General features: G+C 49.7%; 1 protein-coding gene across 3 annotated transcripts in view; it reads left to right on the forward strand.

The window, feature by feature from the left end:
- PPARGC1B (PPARG coactivator 1 beta) overlaps positions 1–12,224 on the forward strand; it is a 95,238-nt gene that overhangs the window by 66,756 nt on the left and 16,258 nt on the right. The window contains exons 3-5 of one of the 3 annotated variants that reach the window (XM_030573294.1): positions 4,655–4,867; positions 7,193–7,309; positions 10,795–11,977. In XM_030573294.1, coding sequence (XP_030429154.1) covers positions 4,655–4,867; positions 7,193–7,309; positions 10,795–11,977 — 1,513 coding nt within the window. Of the gene's footprint in view, positions 1–4,654; positions 4,868–4,887; positions 4,951–7,192; positions 7,310–10,794; positions 11,978–12,224 lie in introns of those variants that run through there. The other 2 variants (XM_030573296.1, XM_030573295.1) reach the window with 2 other exon arrangements.

Here is a 12,224-nt window from a genome sequence, read left to right on the forward strand (position 1 = left end):
AACAGCTTCCCTTTTATCTGATTCTCCAGCTTCAGCATCACCTCTGCATTCTGCGCACACGTTTATTTATAGCAGAGACTCCCTCTCAGCGAATTGTGCTCTGAATAGACATGCGAGCATCATGCTAATAGCTGATCTGCGTTCGGGGGGAGGCACTCTGGATGGTCTAATGAGCAAGTAGGAAGGGGCCCACTCATGGGTCACACGCAGGATATTAGTTCACCCTCTCTCCCCCACAGCCCTGTCACTCCAGACTCCGCTCCTCTATTGTGCAATCAGGAGGCAGCCTGGCAGTGGATGGGTGGGACACAGGGCTGGGGGACAGGAAACATGGCTGTGCAGATCAGTTGTGCCACTGGCTTCCTGTGTGACCTCAGACTAGCAGCTTTTCCCTGCCTCAGGGTCCCCACTTGTAACATGAGGATGATGAAGAGTGTTCCCTATCCAGAAGGCTTTGAGGTCTATGGTTGGGCATAAGCTTTATCATTGTCCCTGTGGGTGTCTATGCCTGTGTGTATATAAACGGGGGTTAGGTGGGTAGATTACCAGGTGCACCAGACTGATGGTCATAAACAAACACCTTGCTTACAATGTAGAACTGGACCTAAGTTACCAAGTTTCGAGAATCAGATCCATATCCAGACTTCACTGACATTTGGGTGCTTCTTACAGAAACACAAATTCTTCTCTGGATCTAATCTTCCCATGCAAGGGGGCTAAGGAGCATGCTGGTCCAGTGTCCTGCTTCTGGCCTCTCTAGTGCAGATACACTGGTTTGCAATAGAAAAACAGAGTTGGTGCTTTTAAAACAAGTCAGTGGGGTGGCCTCTTCAACAAGCAAGGAATTTGCATGCGAGTCTCACAGAAACCCATAGAGTCAATTGCTGGATTTTAAAAAAAAAAGAATTAGATTGTTTTTGTCATCAGCACTGACATTTGTAATGATGTGCTAAGAAAAGGTACTCAGACCTCATTCGGCAGGGTGTCTAGTAATCGACACAAGAGGTGGGAAGGAATCACAGCACTGCATGGAGTAAGGGCACTTTCTTCTGAAGCATCAGGGATAGCCCCTGCTGGAGGTGGGACAAGAGCCCGGCTGGCTCACTGCTTGGACCCAGTGTATAGGCTCCATGTAGCTGGAAGGAGATTGTGAGCTCTTTGGACACACTGGCTGTGTCTCCCCCAGAAGCATCTGGCACCACCACAAGCAGCAACTCTAGGCAGTTAAGGAGGAACATGATGGTAGGTTACAAGCGCTAACAGAATGGGGGGAAAGGCAGAAATGGGCAGCAGGTCCCCTCCCTTCTGTAAATACCTGTCTGTCTAGATAGCTGAGGTACTTATATGGTCCCCATTACCAAAGTATCTGAGCACCTCCCCAAACCCCTGAGAGTTAGGGCAGGGTTATTATCTCCATTGTACAGAGGGAGAATTGAGGCACAGAGAGACTAGGGGACTTGCCCAAGGTCACCCAGGAATCTGTGGCTGAGTCTGGAATTAAATTTGCGGCTTCCAAGTCCTAGGCTAATGCTCTAACCACAGGACCATCCTTCCTCTTGTAGCTGTGGCCTTGACATGCCCCATCCCCTCTGGACTGGGAAGGCAATGTCCCCTTTCCCCTAGGTGATGGTTGCACACAGAGGCCTCGTCCAGACTAGGGGAGGAAAATCGATCTTAGATACGCAACTTCAGCTACGTGAATAACGTAGCTGAAGTCGAATATCTAAGATCGAATTACTCACCCGTCCAGACGGCGCGGGATCGATGTCCGCGGCTCTCCATGTCGATTCCGGAACTCCGTTCGGGTTGATGGAGTTCCGGAATCAATGTAAGCGCGCTCGGGGATCGATATATCGTGTCTAGACTAGATGCGATATATCGATCCCCGAGCAATCGATTTTAACCCGCCGATACGGCGGGTTAGTCTGGACGTGGGCAGAGAGAAGCCTTGACTTTTCTTCTCTCGCTTAGCGATGGGCCTGCGTTGGAGTCCAGCTCACTGACCCCCATTAGCAGCAAGTTGTGGATCTTGGCACTGATTACATTTTTTGGAGACTTTTAAAAAGCCCCAATGTTTCTGAACTTAACCATAACAATACTAACGTTCTGGCCTTTACGCTGCGCTGCTGCTGTGCTTGAAAAGGCTCCAGTGCAGCTGACAGACCTTCATCACGAGATGCATATTTTCCACTGAACTTCCTGGGGAAAAGATAAACAGAACAGAAATATAAGAGACAGGCCCGTTAGCAGTGAGCAGGACACAGTGAAATGTGTCCCGCTGAACTTCTATGCACAGCAAGCAAAAATGGAGCATCCTGACACCTTTTCCCTGGGTCTTGGTGTAGAAACTTCTAACAGGGTTAGCGGGTTGAAGAAAAGAGTATTTTAATTCTTGTTAGCAGGTGCTAACATACATTTGGGCCTCATTTTAGACCCGATTTATCCCTGTGCTATAGGCAGAGCTGCAGTTATCCTACTTATTACTGACAATTATTTATATCAGGAAAGCTACGGTAAATAATCCCATAGAAATGAATCCTCCTGAAGAACTGAATCCGGGTCACTGCACTTACTCCTTTTCTTATGTCCAGCATTCTGAGGTTTTGCCCCAGTTTTGGCCTTTGGCAATATAGTTGAAGTGATGGTAGTTACAAGAGGGCAGGGGCATCAGCAAAGCTGTGAGGGGAGCCTAGACTGGAATAGTTGGGGGTCATGGCTGTAGGTTGGGATTGAGGTGCATCATCAGAGCTGAGTGTGAGAGTTTAGGTCTGGAATAGCAGGTGAGTCTTGTAGGTCAGGAATAAGATGTATTAGTAGACCTGTGATGGAAAAGCCTACTGCCCTATCAGGTTTTCCTGTGCTGGTCAGGTCAGAGTTTAATAGGCTCGCTCTCCTAGTTTCCTTAGAGCCAGTGACAGCATCTTTCTCTTCAAAATATCAGCATGCAGTGTGACATGGTGTCATGACATGTGACAGTACAGCCTCAAGTCAATCCCAGTATTACCACCCCCAGGCATTCAAAAATCACGAGGCAGGAGCCAAAAGCATGAGAGTGGCTTAAAAATCATGAGTTTAAAAAATAATAATACATGCTGGGTTCTTTCTCCTTGCTTTCCTATTTCTGAGCCTTTAAGATTCACGCCAGGCTCATTTTCAACCCTTTTCTGCAACCACAAAGGCTAGAGATTTCCTTAGTTTTAATTAAAAGCTGAGAAACTCTGATTCTAGTCATCGGGGCTTTAAGAATTAAACAGTGCTTATCAAAAAGGCCAGCAGTGGCAATGCAGCCATCATGCAAGTGCCATTCCTGTGCTCCGCTGGATCCAAGGGGAGGGGGTCAGCCTGGAGGACGACACCACGAACTCCCTTCCATTGGACAGCCATGAGCCTAAGCCCTTCAGATACCCTTCCCTCATTTTGCTGGGTGCTCCAATTCCTCCTTCCCACCCCTCTGAGCTCCAGTGAGTCTCAGGAAGTGCTGGTCAGAAGCAAGAGAGCAAGTCAGGTGGAAATTGTGGTCACAGCTTCATGCCAGCTGCCCACAAATTGGGGAAAGAACACATCACCGAGTGTCCTTCCCTGTTTTCAGAGTGTCAGAAATACGCCCAAAACAGGAAGGATGGAAGTTAGTTAGAGAGGAAGCTGCTGCTGCTGCTGGGAATCCACTGCAACAGCTCCTAATTTAAAGAGGGGATTGAGTTGGGTGATGGTTCTTTTTTTTAAAGACACTTGTGCAAGTGTGATTCAGAATGATACAGCCAAGCCCTTGCAACTTAACCCCCCCGCCTCCCAGTAGAGACATAATACGCCTGTTCAGAGATGTTCAGTGAATCCTGAAAGAATGCAGTCAGTCTGTTGAAGGAATGAGCTTTCCATGCACCAAGCCCAAGTAAATTCATCTAATAGCATTCATTTGGAAGTGAGTATTCACGGATGGCTGAGTAGGCCAGGGTCTCTCAAACTGGCTACTGTAGGGGAACTACTGTTGGAGCTACTGAGGCCAGCCGTGGCAACTTGCTGGGAATCGGAAGGGCACAATAAATTTGCATATAATGGACCAAATTGCAGCTGCTCTTGGGCCTGATGCTGCTTTCACCCTGGGGTAAATTGGGGGCAGCCTTGCTGAAGTCAGTGGAGTAGGACAGATGCAAACCTGGCATCAGTGATGGAAGTGGGTGACCAGACAGCAAGTGTGAAAAATCAGGTCAGGGGGTGGTGGGTAATAGGAGCCAAAGGTGGCACTCGAGCTGATTTTCAGTGGCACTCACACTGCCCGGGTCCTGGCCACTGGTCCGGGGGGCTCAGCATTTTAATTTAATTTTAAATGAAGCTTCTTAAACATTTAAAAAACCTTATTTATTTTACATACAACGATAGTTTAGTTATATATTATAGACTTATAGAAAGAGACCTTCTAAAAATGTTAAAATGTATTACTGGCACCTGAAACCTCAAATTAGAGTGAATAAATGAAGACTCAGCACACCACTTCTGAAAGGTTGCCGACCCCTGCCCTAGATGGAAGAATGAGGCCCCCTTTAAATAGTATGGTGGGGCAGCTTGTGGGGGCTGTAGTTATGCCCCCTAGAAGTAGCCTGCCATGGAAATGTCGGCTGGCGCTCACAGCTTTGTGCAAATCTCTCTTGCTTTTCAGATAATAGGCAGTGAGAATGAAGCCCTGCTGGCGGCCCTCACCGAAACACTGGATGAAATACAGGAAGATGACATGGGTCTGGCTGCCTTCCGCACTATGGAAGAAAGGGACGTGCCCAACCACACCTGTGCCTCGCCAGCCCCTCCCCCCAAACCAGTTGCCCCCACCCTGGAGGGGCCCCCTTTGGCCCCTGAGGTTGATGAGCTGTCTCTAGTAAGAACCCACTTCCTACTGTTTAAGGTGGATTTGGATGAGCCTCTGATAAGCCGGCTGCATGGGTATGATAGGAAGCAAAGGTCTGAATCTTTTCATTATAGGCTTAAAACTCTTAACCGTCGATACAAAGCATATACCTGTATTGTATACGTATACATGTGCCACGCCATCGCTGTCACCTCCATCACCATTCTCATGGGAACAAGCTGACTGCTGCTGTGTGCAAAGGGCAGTGGGTGTTAGCAGATGGGCAAAATCCATTTTCCAGCCCACCAGACCAGGGAGGATTTGGCCTAGGGCCTCATTTTACCTGAAACCCACCATGGTTGAGCTACCAGGGTCTCACTGTGGCCCATTCCTGCCCCTACTCCACCCCAGAGCTCCCCATCATTCCACTGCATCTCACTAGAGTACCTGGGGGAAGTTCCCAGCCATTTTCCATGATCCCCAAACCTCCACCCGTAGGCCTGGCCCTTCTCCCTCACCTTCAGGGTGTGTGTTCAGCGGCCAGCGCTCCTCAGCTTGTGCTGGAGAGAGGGGACCCAGCCTGGTTGTAATCCTAGCCCTTGCACCTTATCTGTGGCCTCAGTTTGAGAATCTCCCATTTAGTTAATCACCCTGCAAGGAAGTGGGGAGAAGGAAAGAGAAGTACAGCTGATGTCAACCCTCCAGCCCTTCCCACAATAAGAGCAGCCCATTTTTCTCTCCCAGCCAGAGCTGCATGTGCTCTGAGGTTGGCCTGGGCCTGCATAGCCTGCAGTTCTCCATGCCCATTGGGGAAACCTTTGAACATGCCTGCCCTGAAGGAGGTCTCTCTGTGGCTCTGTGTGGTTTCTGGGTTCCAATCTCACCTCCAAGTCCTTCCCGTGAATCCTGTGCTTTATCCTACTGCTCCTTGGAACCCAGCTTCACTCACAGCTTGAGCAGGAGAACCCTGGCATTGATGCCAGGTGGTACAAGGCTTTCTGGGCCATATGTAAGAGCATCCCTGCTGGTCTAATATAACTAAGCTGGGCCTGTAGCTCATTCACCAGCCAGAGCACTCCGTCCATGGTGGGGACCCCCCTACCGCTCTGCTGTGTAATGACTGAAAGGCATGGTTTATATAAAAGTGCATTGCGGCATCTAGTGGTGAAAGCGTGCATTTCCACTTCACACTAACGTGCATGTGTGGGCGCGTATATATCACACACAATGTGTATGTGTATATATAGGATGTATACGTTGCAGGGGGAAAGCACTTACACTTATTATAAATGGGAAGTGCATAATTAAGCCACTGGGCGACCCCTGTTGAAATTTCACTGCAGAACCCGACCAAGAGAGCAGAAACGCTGTTGTGTGAACCTCCCACTTCAATGACCGTTATCATGGGCCTGGTCTTAAAGGGGGCCTCTAAATTTGCAGGCCATCTTTGAAGACCAAGCCCTAGATATTTCACGTCTGTACGTTCCCGTAGAGTCTAAGCAGTCGCCTTGCTATTGATCTAGGCTTCAGCACTAGCACGACGCATGTGGAACATGGAATGTTTTTTAAAAATGTTTTGAACAGAAGACTATGCTAACCCTGTGATCAGAAATGAGTATGCCATGATGTTGTGTAACCTAAGGAAATTCCAGCTCAGCTGTTGTCACCAGACCCTCTTGATGGGATTACGGTGGAATTCTTGGGGGAGATCCCCAATAAATACTTGGCACTTACACAGAGCTTTATATCTTCAAAACATTTTGCAAAGTAATTGATTAATTCAAGCCCCTTTGGATCGTTACTGCCAGATAATCCTTGCATGGGGACTCATGTGACCTGTCCAAATCAGATGCATACATAGAACTAAAATCACCATCTGAAAAGGACAAAATTGTTTTGGTGGGTTATTTAAATGCCCCGGCAGTGCTAGTGACTTTAATAGGAGGTGCCATGGGGTACAATGCAGTGTGGTTTTGGGCAAGCAAATTCACCTCTTTGGGCAGCCTTTTCCCATCCTGGAGAGCTACAGGGGTGTTATGAGCAGCAATGTGTCGATGCTTGTAAAGTGTTCTGAAGACATAAAGCACTTCCACAGGCTATAAAATTCTTTACCTGAGCCAAGTAGCATGCAGAGAGGTGTGAAATTCTTTCCTGCTTCGTTCTATGATCCTTACAGCTGACAGTCCCAGCCTGAGCCAAGGGCAGATACAGGCATACTAATGGTTTGTGGTTCTTGGCTTCAGTGATTGGAGATCACTGAACTCACCTCACATGTGTGCAGTAGAGGTTAGCACTTGATTGATTGCTGTTCGCGCTGGAATTTCCATTCTTTTTCTCGACACTTCTCTTTTTTAGCTGAAGAAGTTGCTTCTTTCTCCGTCCCACATGCCTCCAAGCTGTGAGGCTCAGAGAGAAGGGAGTGCACGACGCCAGGGACCCCCAAAATCCAGACCCCAGCGACCCTGCACAAAGGTATTTCCCATCCCAGCTGCCATGGCCCCATCCCAGCAGGGAATGCTAGGGATATCCCCCCGCCTGCCTGTCTCCTTGTCACCCAATCTCAAGTCTGGCATTCAGAAAACAAGCCAGCCAAATGATGGTTCCATGGAGGGATAAACAGCCTCTTAGTAAAGCTACTGGGGGATAATGAGCCCTGGAGATGAAGCTGGTGGAAAACAGACTTGGCTGAAGAGTGTCACGATCTGAAGGGAAAGTGCTGTGCATGGGGAAATAGCCTGTCTCAAAGTGGACTGTCTAACCCTGAAGAGATCCTGGAGAGACCCTACCTACCCTATCTGTGCATTTGGGACAGCTTGTTTGCAGTGGGGCTGAGGGTGAAAGCCTCTCACAGTTTCACTGAAGTCAGTTCTTTGGAGTTCTGATTGATAAAATCCCCCCTTCCCAATAAATTATAGTAGAACTTGCTCTTGGTTGAGTTGACTTATCCTGGGGAGAGCTGCATGCAAAATTGCAGAGCCCAAACCAATCATTTAAGCTAATCTCCTGAAATCCAACACAAGCCACCATCAAAGATTTTCCATTCGGATAATGGAAATTGTGCAGTGCATTAGACAGGTGGACTTAGATTGTCTGGGGAAGGCAGAAAAAATCTGCCAGGGCATTGTTCCATATCAGCTGTAATGGGGGAAGGAAAACACTGGTGTTGTCACAGACACCAGCTAGAAAGAGATCAGCTGTGTGTGATGGAATCCATGTAACTGCCTCCATGTAACCTGCCTATCTAGGTAGTAGGTTTCCATAGTATCTGCACTATTTTCTGCCACATAACTGAAGGGTGAGAACTGACTCTGCTCAGAGGCCCAAGCAGAGTAACCACAGTATGTGAATGTGTTACCTGGGTTCAGAGAGACGAGGTGGGTGAGGTAATATCTTTTATCAGACCAACTTCTGTTGGTGAGAGAGACAAGCTTTCGAGCTACACAGAGCTCTTCCTCGCTGTAGCTCGAAAACTTGTCTCTCATCAAGAGAAGTTGGTCCAATAAAAGATATTACGTCACCCACCTTGTCTCTCTAATATCCTGGGGCTGAAAGCTGCACCACCACCGCAGACATAGTTGGGCTCAGTCACTCTCTTGTTCTATGGTTGGACTGAGTCAGTGATGAGAGATGCTAGTCACCCCTCTGGAGTCAAGTGGGTGCTTTAGGGGTTCAGCTGCCATCCTAGCCCTGCTGCAGGGTGAGGGAGATCCAGAGAGCCTGAATGGTGCAGGAAGTAGGCTCTGTATGCCAGCACCTTTCTCTTCTAGGTAGCTGGTGCAAATTCAGCCCAGGTCAGTTGTAACCAAAAGCCAGTTCCATCTGCCGGCTCTTGGACAACTTGAGTGAAACAAATTTTGGAGCAGGCTGCTCAGTCTGTTCAGATCACAGAGACCACCACATCAGTGAAGGGCAGCTCCACAAAAAAGTCGAGCCTGGAAGGGCTATGAAGATGGAGCCCCGTCATCCAGAGAGGCGCTCCAGAAGGCTGTGGTTTGCCCTGTGACATTCTGGGATGCAGTCCAGACCAGAGAGGAGCTGTGCTAAACTTCAGATTTGCCTGGTCTCCTGGCTGTTTCAAGACTTCATATGTAAAATGAGATAAACACACATTCCTTTGTTTAAGATAGGCCTGCTTGACAAGTTTTGCCTAATCAGGGCTACGTGAGTTTGAACATGTGCCACCATCAGCATTCCAGGGGAACTCATAACTTTGCGTATAACTGCTACACACATTTCACCATGGTACTATTGACCAGCAAGTTACTAGTTTTCAAATGATACCTTACAAGTCATATTTTGTACAAAGACTATTACAGTGTGCTGGGTATGAATATAGAGGTGCATTCTGTCACACTAATCCACCCCAGTCCTCTGGCCAGTGAACAGCCTATGGTTTACAAGATGGGCAGGCTAGCGCGAGTGACCAAAGCACTATGGGCATGTCTACACTGCAGCTGGGAGGTGTGATTCCCAGCATGGGTAGACAGACTTGTACTAGCTCAGCTTGAGCTAGCATGGTAAAAAATTGTGACATGGGTGGTGGCTCGGGCTGGCTGCCCAAGCTCAGAATCAGGGGGTTGGGTGAGCTTGGATTCAAGCAACCAATCCAAACTGCTACTGGTGCCGCAACGTACACGCTGCTATTTTTAGTGCACTAGTTCAAGTGGAACTAGTGCAAGTCTGTCTGCCTGGGCTAGAAATCATGCCTCCCAGCTGTAGTGTAGACATACTCTCTTAGGCCAAGTCCATTTCCTCATCCATTCGCAGCCAGTTCTCATAATCCTCCCAGAGGCGTCACTCAGAGGCTGTTCTTCATCCCTGTCTGTTTCAAAGAAGGAAAGCAACCTTCATCCACTCTCCCCAAAGAGCAGAGGCTAGTAGAAGGTCCTTGCTGTGCTGCCTTGCCCAACTCATGGTCTCAGCTCAGGGATCAGACCCGGCAGCAGTAGGGGCCCAGGCAGCAGGTGAAGGAACCATTGCTATTGAACATTCATGTGTCTCCACTGAGATGTAATGAGTTGTGATCCAGCCCATTCAACTGGCTGTAGTGAGGTAGAAATACCTAGGGCAGAGATCTCTATAACCACCTTGAGGACAGATCCCAGTAGACTGCTGAGGCCGGATGTGCCTTCCTTCATTGCTAACAAACAAACGCTGAAATACTGCATTGTTTGCCAATTCTTTGCAGGGATGACTGAGCCTGCCTTAGTAACTCTGCGCTTACCATGTTCTGAAGGGCCTGGCCCTGGAGAGCTGTTCTCACTAAAAATACTTAGCCCTTGTTTCAAAGTGGCCTTGTGAACCCAGGCAGAATAGAGCCTGCCTAATGGCAGTGCATGACTGGGTGTGAGTGGGGCAGAGGTGACGGGAAGCCACTGCAAATGACTGCATTTAGAACAAGGATCATACACGGAGTGCCAAGTATCCTCGGCCCTTCCATTATCCCAGGGACAGCGCAGGTTAATTATTTATAATTGTTCAAAATGTGCTAATAAATGTTGTATACTATCTAAATGTGGGAACATGGGAACTCGCTTCAGTCTCTGCAGTGGAGACTTTGCTGAGAGCCGAGGCTGGCAGCCTGTGCCGTTAGGGAAGTCCTGCTGTCACTCCGTGCTAGACAGGTTCTAAAGATGTTCAGTGAAGCAACTGCTCTGTCCATGTCAGCAGGCAGTGCAAACAGTGGCTCATCCCAGGAACAGGTTCTGCTCCCCAGAGAGGGCCCACTTCCTTACTCCTTACGCTGGGTGAGAAAATGAGCCCATGGTCTGTTTCCCCCATAGCATTGTTCAGTGAAATAACTGGACGTGGCACATGCATCCCTAGTGGGTTTGTTGCTCCCACAGAGTGTATTTCTGCAGATGGGGAGTCTTGTGGTGCAGTAGTTAAACAGCCTCATTTTAGGGCTTGGGGGCTGAGTCTGTTCTCACGGGAGCATCTCTCTTCTGTCTCTGAAGGCGGAGGGTCCACGGGACAGAAAGTTGAGCCCTCTCCAGGCTCAGAGTCGAAGCTGCACAGAGCTGCACAAGCACCTCACCTCCACCATACGCTGCCCACAGACCAAAGCCACCTGGCCGCCGGACGAACACCAAGGCAGCAGAAGCCACTCCCCTCTGAGTCACTCTGCACACAGTGGAGACGACAGCGACTCAAGCGAAGACTCGCTGAGCTCCAGTGAGGTCCCGGTGACTCCTCGCTCCTCCAAGGACGGCACTAGCGATCAACTGGCCAGCAAAAAGGCCATGCACACAGTGGTGAAGCTCATCCGCTACATGCATACCTATTGCCTTCCTCCAAGGAAGCTGCCCCTCAGAGACCCTGCAGATGTGAAGCACCAGCACTGTAACAGCCCCTACAAGAGAGCAAAGCCAGACTGTCCTTTGCAGATACCTCCCCTTTACAGCCAGGAGAGCCGGACAGCCTGCACCTTGCAAGCAACGGCCGGCTGCAAGAAGCCTAGAGCCACATGGCCTGAGTTCTCCATCCTGAAGGAGCTACTGGCCCAGGACCTGCTATGTGATGTGAGCAAGCCATACAGATTGGCCAAACCCGTGTACGCTTCCTTGGTCAGGCCTCATGGCTCCAAATCTCCTGGAGGATCTGCTCAGGAGGCTGAGGGCTCTCCTGGGAGATATCAGTCCAGAGCCAAAATGCCTCTGGAGAAAGCAGAGCTAAGGCAAAGCCCCAAGGCTGAGGCCGAAGCCAGGAGAGAGACTAGCAGCCCAGAGGATGCCACTGGGAATCATGTGGCTCTCCCAGTCCAGCAAACCTCAGGGAAAGTGGGACGGAAGCAGGAGAGCACTATTTATGCTGTCCGGCGCTCCAAGAGACTCAACCCTGAGCTTGGCTACTGGCTGTCATTTCTTGATGAGCCTCCCCCAGAGCCACCTGTCCCCAGAGAGGCAGCAGAGAGCCAGGCGAAGGAGGCTCTCACCTCCCGGGAGCCCGCATTGTGCCCAGCTCTGGAGAACTTCGATGCAGAAGAGCCAGTGGCAGAGGTGGAGGTGGGTGGCACAGACGAGGGGGACAGCAGGTGTCAAAACCACCCAGAGACCCAGACCCCCACGCTGGGGAGCCCGGTTGAGGGGGAAGGATGTGAGGTGGACGAGAGCCAGCACTGTACCCCGTTGCATGAAACAGGTAAGGAGGAGAGAGTGGGCAGGGGCCTAGAAGTGAATTAACCCCAGCATTGACCTGGCATTGCCAAAACTAATGCTTAAAGGAACCCCAGCTGATTCCGTTCTTCCCAGGCCATCAGTGCATGAGGGGCTTAGCAGAGGCTGAGCTGGTCTGCGGTGTTCTAAGCACTAGCCCTGCATGTCAGATCCAGTGCGCTCGCTGGGTGATGAGTCACTGTAGCAGTGCTGCTGCCTGGCTGACATAGGAA

This window comes from Gopherus evgoodei, chromosome 8 (genome assembly GCF_007399415.2).
Source record: "Gopherus evgoodei ecotype Sinaloan lineage chromosome 8, rGopEvg1_v1.p, whole genome shotgun sequence".
NCBI lineage: Eukaryota > Metazoa > Chordata > Testudines > Testudinidae > Gopherus > Gopherus evgoodei.